This window comes from Eptesicus fuscus, chromosome 3 (genome assembly GCF_027574615.1).
Source record: "Eptesicus fuscus isolate TK198812 chromosome 3, DD_ASM_mEF_20220401, whole genome shotgun sequence".
Classification (NCBI taxonomy): domain Eukaryota; kingdom Metazoa; phylum Chordata; class Mammalia; order Chiroptera; family Vespertilionidae; genus Eptesicus; species Eptesicus fuscus.
The window spans coordinates 59082159-59097456 of record NC_072475.1 but is presented as its reverse complement, the minus strand read 5'-3'; the positions used below and the strand labels follow the sequence as shown (position 1 = coordinate 59097456).

The 15298-nt window shown below is 34.8% G+C and overlaps 1 protein-coding gene across 2 annotated transcripts in view; it reads left to right on the top strand.

Moving 5' to 3' along the window:
* The window catches only part of STXBP5L (syntaxin binding protein 5L), a 218925-nt gene that overhangs the window by 103346 nt on the left and 100281 nt on the right, over positions 1-15298 (top strand). For both annotated transcript variants that reach the window (XM_054713945.1, XM_054713944.1), the window contains exons 12-16: positions 1323-1470; positions 2340-2407; positions 9886-9926; positions 12858-13075; positions 14697-14869. In XM_054713945.1, the coding sequence (XP_054569920.1) occupies positions 1323-1470; positions 2340-2407; positions 9886-9926; positions 12858-13075; positions 14697-14869 (648 nt within the window). The remainder of the gene's footprint in view (positions 1-1322; positions 1471-2339; positions 2408-9885; positions 9927-12857; positions 13076-14696; positions 14870-15298) is intronic.

The following is a 15298-nucleotide window of genomic DNA, read 5'->3' as shown; positions in this document are numbered from 1 at the left end:
ATGCTCTTTACCAATATACTAAAATATTTCCCCCAAACGTTTTTACAATATTGTTCACCTTGTCAGGAGTCTATCATTGCAACCACTTGCTATTATCAGATGCCAAGTTGTAGATCTGATCTTTAAGGTGATCCATTTATTTTACTTCAGTTCTTCCATCTAAGAAATGTTGATAATTTCTACTCTGAAAGAGGGGATCTCTGATCCATGCAATTTAACCTACTTGCCATTTTTTAAACATAGCTTGGTTCTTCCCACCTGATTTTGCATATACTGCCATTCCTATCTGGGAAACTATCTGTAGCAAGTACACACACACACACACACACACACACACACACACACACCATAATCTCTGAAGATTGAACTAAGTTATTTATTAAGTTCCTAACAGTGAGGGGAGGAAATTATTTTTATTTTTTTAATATATTTTTATTGATTTCAGAGAGGAAGGAAGAGAGAAACATCAATGATGAGAATCATTGATTGATTGCCTCCTGCACGCCCCCTACTGGGGATTGAGCCTGCAACCTGGGCATGTGCCCTTGACCAGAATTGAACCTGGGCCCTTCACTCCGCACGCTGATGCTCTATCCACTGAGCCAAACCAACTGGGGCTGGGAAATTATTTTTAATAGTCCCCCAAATACACACTATATCAGAAGTAACATGATTACACAAACCTGTAATAGATGGAACGTAGAATAATATTTGGTTCCTTCTACTGCAGTGCCTGGTACATCTGGTACATAAGAGCTGCACAATATATTGTGGCTATAAGAATTATTAATTTGGTCCTATTAAACTTATATGCCTCTTAAAATTATAGTAGGCTTGAGGATATGAAATTTACTGAATCCATAAGTCTGCATTCTCACTATGTTCTCTAGTTTGCATAGGAAATTATCTTAAACATGCTATAATCATGCACATCTTTCACTTACTCCTGCAAAAAAATACAAAAACAAAAACCTCACTTAAATATTACCTTTCTTGAAAATCATGTCAAACTTACTAAGAAGATATTTTAATACTTATAAGTATGTTATATAAATATTTAGATAAAAGTAATACTACTGTGGAATTTTTGAATTATAGAAAGAAAATTCATTATTCAAGTAAAATTCTACCAATATTTATATTTCATTTTATGGATAAGTACTTAAAAATCATTGTTATTCGTATAATTCTTGTTTTATGATGCTTAAAATAATTAAGTGAAATACATAATTAAAATATAGAATATTTTAGGGTGATTTATAAAAGTTATTTTATTTTTTGTCATTGCAAAATGAACTTAATATATTGTGTTTACCTATTAGCTTTCCAATCTTTGAAAATCCATATTCCATGGACATACACGAATCACCAGTTACGTGCACAGCCTACTTTGCTGATTGCCCACCAGATTTGATACTAGTACTCTACGCTATAGGAGTCAAGCATAAAAAACAAGGATACAGTAATAAGGTAAAAGTAACAAAAATAAATGATCTTGTATTCATATTCATATCATGTGATTACATTTTTTGTTATATTGTTTTCAGACTTTCCATAAAAGACTTGAAAAATTTTCTTGAGTTTACAAGCTGGAATCAGTAAAAGACATAACCTCTGGAATTCAAATTTCCTAAATGCTACATAGCTTTAAACCTACAGGAATATAAATTTATTATATTTTATATATACTTATCTATTATATATATATGAATGTGTACATATATATATTAAACATATATTTAAAAGAACAGATTTGGCTTATAAGATATAACTTAGTTATTTTGGGTGAAGGATTATGTTTTAAGAAATTTAAGTCTACTCTTCCTAGTTAATCACCTTTTATCAATCAGTGATTAACAAGACATAATTATCAAAAGCCATTTGTTAAATAACTTTCTGGAATTTCATCTACAGGATTCAAATACTTACAATTAGTAGACCACCTGTTATGTTTTCTATTATTTGTACAGGGCTTTGGGGGTAGACAACTCAAGGAGGGCACAATTTACATTGTATTCCATGTTAAATGGCACCAGAATAGTTTGGCAGTACACAGATTATGTGGCAAATGTAACAGCACTATATTTTTATGATTGAAAAAACTTCTTTGACTTTTTAATCTTTGTTAAAATCAATATTTTTAAAGGTGATGGAATTATACATTTGGAATTACACATTTGGTTGAAAGAATTAAAGGATAGCTACATACTTAATCCTCCATTACTTTATAGCTACTGACTTATAAGGAAATCTTTTATTTTAAAATATTTTCACTTAAAATGTATAAGTTACTCAAATTTTAAAAGTAAACATAAACTTTTCCTGGATAATATGTTTAGGAGTGGCCAATCACTGGAGGAGCTTGGAACCTTGGGACACAGACATATCCAGAAATTATTATTACTGGGTAAGTGGGATGTCATTTTTAAATTTATCTATTTATTATCAAATATATTTGATTGAATTTTTACAATTTCTCATAATTATGCTCTAGGTCAGTGATGGGCAACCTTTTGAGCTTGGTGTGTCAAACTTCGCCAAAAAACTGAGCATAACTCGGGTAGTGTGTCACTTTGAGGAAAAAACATTATTTCGCAAATGTTTCATCCTCAGGAGCAGCAAATGTTTCATCCTCTGCATGCGGCCACCTCAGCGGCCATGTGTCATCAGAAATGGCTACGCGTGTCAGTGCTGACACGCATGTCATAGGTTCGCCATCACTGCTCTAGGCAGATTGACTGTTCAAGTAAAAGTGAAAATATAAGACACAAATGCTATCCAAAGATTATAACGTTGGTGGAAGATAGAATGAAACCACTGAAAACATAGACATACAACAAAAATAATTAAGTGTAGATTGTAAGGGTAGGAGAAAGTAAAAGAAAGAAAAATTACAAGAGACTAGTCAAGGAAGAATTCCTTTGGAAATCAGATTATTAACTTTAGAAAGGCTCTTAACAACATCTCTTGGTTCTTGCCAAGTCATTGTTCTATAGTCCCATCAGGTAGTTATATAAAGTATGCTTCAAAATTTATAACACCAGAAATGTTACCATTTTCTATAGCAGCCTACTAAATGCTCTAATATTCAGAATGAAAATAGACATAGCAACAGATAAAGATGAGATTTAAAAGATAATAAGGTGTTCTGCTAATGGGATAGTAGAGTAGATGTACTTTTCCTTATTCTTCCCACTAAATACAACTAAATACCCTGAATATTATATATTAAACAAACATAATATGACTGGAAAAGGTGGAGAGTCAGACTGGCAAGGCTCCCAAGTTCTACGGAATGACATGGTGGTAAGTTTCCTGGGTTTTCTTTTTGCCTTATATATTCCAGAATTGGAGCTGAAGAAGCTGGCAACCTAGATCTGCCAATGGTCACAAACAAACCAAACACCAACAAAAGCTAGTGCTCTCTAGCCAAAGGATGAGCAAAGGGGTAATCTATTGATACCGAAAACTTTTAGAAAATAATCCCTCTACTTCAGCTAATTGTCATCCCAACTCACTCAAGCAAAGGCAGACTGGGGAGCCTAGATTTTCAACCTCATTAAGTTGTAAAAAGGTGCTTCAGCTTCCTCCTGAGAGGAGTATCATTTTCTGACACTGAACTAAGGCTGAGTAGGAATCTGGGACTTTTAACTCTGCTTGGTGGTGATGAAACCCATCATCTGTGGGGTTACAGGAGTCATGTGGGGGGCCAGAATTTTCACCACTGCCAAGCAATAATGAGCCCCATATCCTCTACTTTTGTATCAGTGGAAATCCAGTGAATAAGGAGCGAACAGGACTAAAAAATGTATGTAAGGAAATGATTACTGAAATCTTTCCAAATTTGGCAGAAGACATGAACCTATAGATTCCAGAAACTGAATGAATCACAAGAAACTCACAAGTCACATCATAGTCAAACCTCTGAACATTACACTAAGAAAAAAAAATATGAAAACAAAAGAGAAATGACTATAGGGCAAAATCCTGTAGTCACCCTATGAATGATGGTGAATTTCTCCTCAGAAACTGTAGAGGCCAGAAGGAAAACTAAATTTCAAGTGCTGCTAGAAAAAAACTGGCAACCCAAAATGCTCTATACCCAACAAATAATCATTCAGGAAGGAAGGAAATATCAACAGTTTCTCAGAAGATAACAGAGTTTGTCAGCATCAGACCTACCCTAAAAGAGTAGCTAGAGGAAGTTCTCTAAGCAGAAAGCAAATGATTAAAGAAGGAACCCTGGAATATCAAGAAGGAAGGAAAAACACAGTAAGCAAAAACAATAGGCTTTTTTTCTCTTGACTTTTAAAAATTATATTTCATGGTTGAATAAATATTATAGTTACGTTGTCTGATGTAATTCATATATGTAGAGGGGAAATCTTTAAGACAAGTATAAATAGGAGATGGTAAAGTAATGTAAAGGAAGGTGGGGGTTTTATACTCCCCTGGAAATGGTAATATGACACCAGTTGATTGTGATAAATTGTTATACTTTAAGCAACCATTAAAAACAAACCAGTGCAAATAGATACACTGAAAAACACTGACACACCAAAATGGATGACTAGAATAATTCGGTTAACCCATAGGCAGGCAGGAAAAAAACATGAAGTTTAAGTTTAAATGCTCTAAATACACCAATAAAATTCACAGATTGGCAGAGAGGATTAAAAATTATGATCCAGAGTCAAGACAGTCTCTTCAATAAATGGTGTTGGGAAAACTGGACAGATACATGCAAAAAAATGAAACTAGACCACCAACTTACACCATACACAAAAATAAACTCAAAATGGATAAAGGACTTAAACATAAGATGGGAAACCATAAAAACCCTAGAGGAATCCACAGGCAGCAAAATCTCAGACATATGCCGAAGCAATTTCTTCACTGATACTGCTCCTAGGGCAATGGAAACTAAAGAGAAAATAAACAAATGGGACTACATAAAAATAAAAAGCTTTTTCACAGCAAAGGAAACCATCAATAAAACAACAAGAAAGCCCACTGCATGGGAGAACATATTTGCCAATGATATCAACGATAAGGGTTTAATCTCCAACATTTACAGAGAACTCATACAACTTAACAGTAGATAACCCAATCAAAAAATGGGCAACTGATCTAAATAGACACTTTTCGAAAGAAGACAGAAGGAAGGCCAAGAGACATGAAAACCTGCTCAAAGTCACTAATCATCAGAGAGATGCAAATCAAAACAACAATGTGGTACCATCTCACACCTGTCAGAATGGCTATTATCAATAAGTCAACAAATGACAAGTGCTGGCGAGGATGCGGAGAAAAAGGAACCCTCGTGCACTGCTGGTGGGAATGCAGACTGGTGCAGCCACTGTGGAGAACAGTATGGAGTTTCCTCAAAAAACTAAAAGTGGAACTCCCATTTGACCCAGTGATCCCACTTCTAGGAATATATCCCAAGAAACTAGAAACACGAATCAGAAAGGATATATGCACCCCTATGTTCATAGCAGCACAATTCACCATAGCTAAGATTTGGAAACAGCCTAAGTGTCCATCAGCAGATGAGTGGATTAGAAAACTGTGGTACATCTACACAATGGAATACTACGCTGCGGTAAAAAAGGAGTTCCTACCATTTGCAGCAACATGGATGGAGATGGAGAGCATTATGCTAAGTGAAATAAGCCAAGCAGAGAAAGATAAATATCACATGATCTCACTCATTTGTGGGATATAATGAACAACATAAATTGATGAACAAAAATAGATCCAGAGACAGAGAAACATCAATCAGAAAGTCAAACCTCAGGGAAGGTAGGGGACAGTGGGGATAAGGGAGAGAGATCAACCAAAGGACTTATGCATGCATATAAGCCTAATCAATGGACACAGACAACAGGGGAGTGGGGGCATGAATGAGAGGTGCGGGGTAATGGGGGAATAAGGACACACATGTAATACCTTAATCAATAAAGAAATTTAAAACATATATGGCAATACCATAAAAAAAATTATGATCCAACTTCATGCTATTTACAATACATTCACTTTAAATATAACAGTATGGTCAGGTTGAGAGAAAAGGAATTGAAAAAATACTCTATAAAAATAATTATGGAGAGTGACATCAGCAAGATATCAGGATAGTCCTAGACCTTGTTCCCCCATGGAGACACTGACATAACAATATGTGGTCCAAAAGTTTTTATGAAAACTTGAGAAACCAGTAAAAAGTTGTAGTGCCCAGGCAAACTCAAAGCCAAGTTCAGCCACATTGAAATGGGTTAAAATAGCCATTGAACTTTATTTCAACTAAGTCAGCTTCTCCACAAAATTGGCACAGCTCCTGTTTAGGAGGAAAGCCCAGCTTGCACCTTCTCTCACCAGAAGGAAAAGGAGAAGTAGAATGTATACCCAGTATTCCTGCTTTTCAGGGTTTTCTCCAAGAGATTAGTTTCTGTCTCACCTGAATCTGAGTACTGATGGAACTTGGTTCCCTGGGGGCTGCAGAGAGCAAAGAGGAGCTCAGTGTTTGTTGAAGTGCCCCCCCCCCAAACTTGCAATACTGAAGATAGACAATAGAGGGAGCATGAGACTACAAGCTCCTGAAGAAAACCAGCAAACTTCTCTAATTGGGAAATTATATAAACACAAGTCCATAGAAGATTTGAGAGTCCCAAAGATTTCTACCTAAGCTGATTGGTAAAGGTTTTCTCCTATACAAAGCCAGTTCATAAGAGGAGACTGTATTTTTCAAACGACAAATTCCCAACAAGGTATCAGGCACACAAAGAAAAAGGGAGTTGTGACCCAATCAAAGGATAAAATATACAGAAACTGACCCTCAAGAAAAAGAGATCTGTGTCCTGGCTAGTGTTTCTCAGTGGTTAGAGCATCAGCCCCAACACTGAAAGGCATTGGATTTGATTCCTGATCAAGGGTAGTACCTGGGTTGTAGGTTCATTCCCGGGCCCCAGTTGGGGCACATGCAGGAGGCAACCAATTGATATGTCTCTCTCACACTGATGTTTTAATGTCCCTTCCTCGCTCTCTCCCTCCCTCCCTCCTTCTCTCCCCTCCCCTGTCTTCTCTCCCTTCTCTCCCTCACTTCCACTTTATCTAAAAGCAATGGAAAAATATCCTCAGGTAAGGATTAACAACAATAAAAGAAATAGGGATCTGTGAATTAACTGACAAATAATTCAAAATAATTATATTTATAAAGCTCAGTGCACTACAAGAGAACACAGATAAACAACTAAATGAAATTTTAAAAAATGAGGCATGAGTGAAATGAGAATATAAACAAAGAGAAACTATAAAAAGAATGAAAAAAAGTCTGGAGCATAAGAATACAATAATTGAATTGAAAAATTTACTAGAAGGAATCAACTTCAGACTTAATCAGAATAATCAGTGAACTAGAAAATAGCTAATGTGAAATTATAGAAGAAAAAAAGAGGATGAAAAATGTTATGTCTGATATGGGGTTAATATTAAAAGTATGTGAAGAACACATAGAATTAAACATTTAAAAAATCCAATTAAAAAATGGGCAGAGGATCCAAATGGACATTTCTCCAAAGAGTACTTATAGATGGCCAACAGACACATGAAAAGATGCTCACCATTACTAATCATCAGACAAATGTAAATCCAAACTATAATGAGATATCACCTCATATTGAGATATTGAGAAAAGGGAACCCTTGTGTACTTTTTGGTGGGAATTTAAATTAGTGAGCTAATGTGGACAACAGAATGCAGATTCTTCAGAAAATTAAAGCTAAAATTACCATATGGTCCTGGAATTCCACTTCTGGGTATTTATCCAAAGAAAATGAAAACAATTTGAAAAGATATATAGCACCCCTGTGTTCATTGTAGCATTATTTACAACTAGAGGCCCACAGGGATTGGGCCTAAACTGGCAGTCAGACATCCCTCTCATAATCCGGGACTGCTGGCTCCTAACTGCTCGCCTGCCTGCCTGCCTGCCTGATTGCCCCTAACTGCTTCTGCCTGCCAGCCTGATCACCCCCTAACCGCTCCCCTGCCAGCCTGATTAACACCTAACTGTTCCCCTGCCAGCCCGATTGCCCCAACTGCCCTCCCCTGCTGGCCTGGTCCCCCGCCCCCCAACTGCCCTCTCCTGCTGGCCTGATCTTGGCCCCAACTACTCTCCCCTGCCAACCTGATCTCACCCCCAACTGCCCTTCTCAGCCGGCCTGATCACCCCTAACTGCCCTCCCCTGCCGACCTGATCTCACCCCCAGCTGCCCTCCCCTGCTGGCCTGATCTCGCCCCCAACTGCCCTCCTCTGCTGGCCAATTTGGTTCTGATTGGTCAGTTTCTATGCCAGTCAGTGTCAAAAGCTCAGCCTCCTAGGCAGCCATTGGCTCCTTGCAATTCACACAGATTTGGTTCTGATTGGTTGGTTTCTATGCCAGTGAGCATCTCTGGGCCTATCTCCAGGCCTGATCATAGAGGCGGGGCTAATCAGCAGCTGCCCCAGGCTGCTGGCGAGTGGTTGAACTGCTGACCTCTGGGAGAGAGAGAGAGGCTTGGCTGCTGGCAAGGGAGAGAGAAGCAGGGTCTGATCACCCTTCTTCCCTATCCAGGCCTCGCCAGCAGCTGCTGCCACTACTGATCAGCCCTGCCTCTCTCTCTCTCTGAAGAGGTCAGCAGTTCAGCACGCTCGCTTGCTGTGCATGCAGCCTGGCGAACGGTAGAGCCTCCCGGTCGTTGCAGATGTGATGGACCCAGTGTTTTTATATATTAGGATAGCCAAGATATGGAAGCAACCTGGGTGTCTATCAATAGATGAATGAATAAAGAAGATGTAGCACATATATACAATGGAATATTACTCAGCCATAAAAAAGAATGAAATCTTGCCATCTGCAACAACATGGATGGACCTGGAGAATATTATCTTAAGTGAAATAAGTCAGACAGAGAAAGACAGATACCATAAGATTTCATTTATATGTGGGATCTGAAGGTTGTTCCTAGATGCTTTTTAGCAGGTTGAAGAAGTTTCCTGTTCCTAGTTTGTTGAGGGTTGTATGTTTTGTTTTGTTTTTCATGAATGAATGGTAATTTTTGTCCAATGCTTTTTTTGCATTTATTGAGATGATCATGTGTTTTTTCTTTTTTAATCTTTTAGTATGATGAATTACAATATGATTTTTTTTAATGTTTCACTGGCCTTGCATTCCTGGGATAAATCCCACCTAGTTATGATGTATGATCCTTTCTATTTATTCCTTCATTTGGTTTGCTAATATTCTGTTGACAGTTTTTATGCCCATGCTTGAGGAATATTTGTAATTTTCTTGTAATGTTTTTTCCTGGTTTTGGTATCAGGATAAAACTGACCTCATAAAATGTGTGGGGAAGTATTTTATCCTATTTTGTTTTCTTGGTAAGTTCTTATAGAATTGCTATTATTTATGACCATATAATGATAAAATTATAGTTAGGTTTAATAATTTGATTTTTATAATTTGAAACTTTAATTTCACCATGATAGTCATTTCAAAATTATTTTAACATAATCAAAATTGCCCCAACTATCTTCTTTATTGAGTGTAAACAATTTTATATTAAAAAATATTTTTTCCATAGATCCATTTTCATTGCTCTCTTATTACACACAAAATATTCTCAGAGTAAAATCTAAGTAATTATTGTTCTTTCTTAAATTTAGATTTTAATGTATTGTTCTAAATGTAAACCATTGTCTTGAGCTTAGAAATGATTTAGTGTACTCTAGTTTTCATTGGAACAGTATTTTTAAATTGAATTTTAACAGTAACTCAAGTTTTATACTTTTAGAATGATTTTTTAATTTAATATACTTTAATTAATGCTAATTTATTTTTCATCTAGTCATGCAGATGGATCAATAAAATTTTGGGATGCTTCTGCAAGTAAGTTTTAAGTTTTTTCCCTCTTAACAGGAAGCACTTGGTTAATATGTACTCATTAATTATTTGAATAATATTTCAGATACATTTTTAGCATACATACATAGTTGTGTTACAAAAACTTATTTCCTATATTATTAGGTCACTTTACTAGTAAAGAATATCTACTGTGCTTTACTTGCATAATATAAACAGACAGGACTGAAGTCACTCATTATCACCAACCATTATATTTATAAGAGGCAAACTACATTGGAAATTGTACCAAACTTTGTCTGATGAACTCTGTTCAAAGAATAGCCTTCACCTCCTAACTCAGTGGTTTTGGAAAAGTGTTTTTATCCCACTAGTCTTCACTTTTATTTTATTTTTAATTATTGTTGAAAGTATTACATATGAGTCTTCACTTTTCTTTATCTCTTGTCTACCAAGTCCTGTGAAAATAAAAATAAATTATTTGGTAAATGTAAAACATTTTTTTTAATTTGAGAATTACATAATTTAAAAGAAATAAGGTACTCTGCTCAGCTGATGGGCATGTACATAAAGATATTTCAGACTTGATTATAACATACATACCTTTCAGAAAATTTAATCACTACAACAGATAAATGCACATATGTAACTACAGGGCAAACAACATAAGAACCTGAAAGGTAGTACAACCTCAATTTGTTATAAAAAATGGGAGATTTATTTGAGCCAGGTTGATCAAGAAAAGATATTTTGATGGAGTAATTTTTAACATGAGTTTGGAAGATTGTTAAGATTTTGATAGGAATAGGAGGAGTGTCTGAGGATGAGAAACCAGCAAGATGTAGTAACTCCTTTAGAAATAAGGAATACAAGAGAGTTCTATAGGGCTCCTGGACTGCGAGAGGGTGCAGGCCAGACTGAGGGACCCCCTGAGAGCAAGAATTTTGTGCATTGGGCCTCTAGTTAATTATAAAAACAAATCTCCAATTTAATGGATGTCATTGAAGAAATATCACTTACTTTGCAAATTTTGTGTAATACTGTCCAGTACAGGAAGTAAGGTTATATTGTATTTGAATAATTGTTTATGTTATTGTGTGTATTAGTTTTCAACTGCTCTGTCATAAAATTGCCACAGTTTATCAGCTAAAAACACTACCTATTTATTATCTCACAGTCTGTGTGTCAGGAATATAGGTATGGTTTAGCTGGGTTCTTTGTTCAGGGTCTCCTGAAACTGCAGTCAAGGTATTAGCTAGGGTTGCAATTTCATCTGAGGTTCAGGATCTTCCAAACTCATGTGGATGTTGGCAGAATTTATTTCCTTGCAGCTTTAGAACTCATGATTAATTGTTTCTTCAAGGCCAGCAAAGGAGTATCTTTCTAATCTCAGGGAGTCTCTCTTAAAGGGGGCACCTGAATATGTCAGCTCCATCAAGGACAATCTCTGTTGATTGAGTCAGTTAACTAATTAGGAGCCTTAATTATGTCTGCAATATCCTTTTACTATTGCCATGTTACATAAAATAATCATGAGTGATAATCCCTCTGAGCTAAAGGCAAGGATATAGCACCTAATATTAACGCCTTTCCTATTTTGAAAACTATTTTAGTTTTACATAATTTCAGGCTTACCAAAAAATTGCAAAAAGAAAAAATAGTATGAAGTGTTGTACAGCCTTCATCCCGATTCCAAAATGTCAATGAATACTACATTTCTATGCTTGTGCTCTCCCCCCGCCCTGACTCCTTACTCTCTCTTGCCCTTTTCTATATTTACACACACATATGTATGTACTAGTAAATATGTACAGACTTATAACTTTTTGTAACCACTTAAGAGTAAGGTGAAGATAAAATGCTCCTCTGACACTAAATGCCCTTAAATACTTCAGTGTGTATTTCCTACAAATACAGTCATTTTTTTACATAATTATAGTTATTAAAATCAGGAAATTAACATTTATACAGTACTGTTATCTAACCTCCAGATCTTACTCAGTTTTTGCCAATTGTCCAAATAATATCTTTTATAATAAATGAAAATATAGGATCAATGATGGCATTTAGTTATATCTTTTGAGCTTTCTTGAATCTGGTATGGTTCCCAAGTCTTTATTTTGTGTAAAAAGACATTTGTGAGGAGTTCAGGCCAGTTATTTTGTAAAATCTTCAGTTAGGGTTCAACTGAGTAGGTTCAGATTATACACCTTTGGCAGAACTCCTAGATTTTTAGAAATTTTCTCAGAGAACCTTTGTAGAATTAGAGCTTTCTTATTGGGGAGTCATCATCATGGTCTAAAATTGAAAAAAATATTTCCCGAAATAAATATTTTTGAAAATTCACAAACCCCAAGTTTCTTAAAGTTATAACTTACCCTTTCCTAACACTGAGCCATTCAGAAAAGATTCTTTCTAAAATAATTACAAATATTGGATTTCCAGTATTGCTGGCTGGTATATTACAATGTTTTTCATCTGAAGGAGTGTCTAAAGAGTTGCTGAGAGGCGTAAAGCCTCTAAAAATAGCACCAGCCTCTCATCAAAGGGGAAAAATGTAAAAAAGAATTGAGGGGGGATCTCCCTTAGGATAATTAGATTTGGTATTTCCATTGTAATGTTTCTGAACTCTGACATTTTTGTCAAATAAAGGAGGATACAAATACTTAATGGGACGTTTTTCTGAGGATAACATGAGCCAATACATACAAAGGACCTACATATTCGTTGGTATATAGTGTATGTTCAATACATGCTTATTTTTCCTCTGTAGTCTCCCTTCAGCTAAACTGTACTGATAAGAGAGCATGACATTGAATTCTTACTCGTTAAAACTTAATTTATTTTGTCTATTTGAGTTTTACTTTTGTTATTTAACAAATATATTGAAAAAAAACTTCAACAACATTTAAGAATTAAGTTTAAATTAGAAGGTAATTATGCTTCAATATCTTATAGTAACTCTACAGATGCTGTACAAGCTAAAAACTTCAAAAGTGTTTGAAAAACAGAAAATAGGAGATGGAAAACAAACATGTGAAATTGTAGAGGAAGATCCATATGCCATTCAGATGATTTACTGGTGTCCAGAGAGCAGAATATTCTGTGTTTCAGGGGTCTCTGCATATGTAATAATTTATAAATTCAGCAGACATGAAATTACAGCAGAAATAGTGGTAAGTCATTGAAAATTTAACTTTCACACTTGATTAAAAGAAAGAAACTATCATAGATTTTGGTTAGTAATTGGTATGGTTTTAAGCCACTAAGACTGCAGTATGTGGCCAACAATCCAATTCATAGGATTTTTAATAACTCTTTTTGTATAGTATATTTTAAAAGTTTGGCTTGAAATGACAAAAACAATTCTTTATAAAATCTTGGTATTATTAAATAGGATGAATTATGCCTACAGGTTTTATGCAAATTTGTTACTGATTTTATGTATGTCAAATTAATGCATTCTATACCTTTAATTTTTTTAAAGTTTACTTGTCCTTTTTGTCGCTTAATTGATTATGTCTCATATATGATTATATCTCAACTACAATGAGATTACTTTTAATGATTTTCTATATAGCAGCATTTTCATACAGTGGAAATAATTATTGGGTTGACTTGCCTAATCTTAATTTTTAAAATAATTATTTAAAATAATGGCGCTCTCATGAAATAAATTAAACCTAAATTAAGGCACCTAAAGATAATGGGCCTTCACTACCCTTACCCTTTTATCAGAAAATAAAGATTTACTAAAGGCCTATTAAAGATTATCTACTAAAGGCATATATATAACTCTTTTTACCTTAACAACTAAAGTATTACCCTTTTAAAGTATATTAGTTAAAATCCCAGGGTTTGGAATCTTATAAGCCTAGGTTTTAATTCTGGCTTTACCAGTGAACCTTTGTGACTGAGCAAGTCACAAGACTCAGTCATAGTTCTGGGTAAGACTTAAATTCATCACCCATATAATTTCCTGTGTAAATAAGATGGAAGGTAACAATAAACTAGAAATAGAAATGCCAGTTTTAGAGGGTTCTTGGGATGATTATATAAAGTCATTAACATAGTGTCTAAGTGTAATAAGCACCCAATAATTTTAACTATTGTTATTGTCACTAGAGGTTTTTTATAGTTTTAAGATAATTATGACAATCGTTTTGCTATATTCACCATGCCATAATGACATTTGTGTAAACAGTTATTTTAATTCTCAAAAATGCTGATTTTTACATGGTAAAGAAAATGTTTGTTATAAAATCAATTTTAATAAAGCATTAAATGCAATAATAAAGTCGCAACCCACAGGTTGAGAACCACTAGCAGGGTCGCCTAAGACCATCGGAAAACACAGATATTTACATTACGATTCATAACAGTAGCAAAATTACAGATATGAAGTAGCAATGAAAATAATTTTATGGTTGGGGTCACCACAACATGAGGAAATGTATTAAAGAGTCATGGCATTAGAAAGGTTGAGAACCACTGAAGAGAACTGTAATTTAAACTTTATCTTAAGGAATATTTATTATATAAAAATGTATCTCTACTCATGCATTTTTCTTACAATTCTGAAGAATTAAAAAGTATTTTAAATTTTTTGTGGATGCCATTTATTTCATATAATTCACTGTTTAATTCAGTTTGGAATATCTCAGCTTTACTATAAATTGAAATTAAACTTATCAATCAGAAAAAAAATAATGAATGCTTACCAAAAATTATAAGCTACTTTAATGTGATTATTTATTATCATGACTTAAATTAATTTAAACTTGTTTTTTTTAAAAGTCATTAGAGGTACGACTTCAGTATGATGTTGAAGATATTATTACTCCGGAACCAGAAACAAGTCCTCCATTTCCAGATCTTTCATCTCAGCTTCCTTCTTCAATGAGTCTTTCCGGGAGCACTAACACTGTGGCTAGTGAAGGAGTAACAAAGGACAGTATCCCATGTCTCAAGTAAGAGTGGCTACCAAATTTTAAAACAATTTTACATATGAGTCATATAATTCTTTAAAACTGTGCCAAATAAAATCATTCTTCTCTCCTATTAAGTTGTTGTCAAGTGATCTACAGTCCCCATAGGATACTCTGGTCTTGTCTTTGAATATCCCTGAAGAGGATAGTATTTTCATCCTTCATTTACTAGTTCATATATTCCCCTCCCAGAAGGACCCTAAAGAAAACATGGTTTTGATAGAATGGGAAAACTTTTGTCAGGGCACAAACATGGCCCTGAAAAGTATGTCACAGGAAGGGAAAGAAACCAAGTTTACTACCTACTATAAGAATACTGTGTTAGAAAAAAAGATTTTATCTGCTTGTGATTGGTAGAATACTCTATGTCTTTCTCTTTTTTAATTGATGCTATTTGGTAGTAAACTGTTT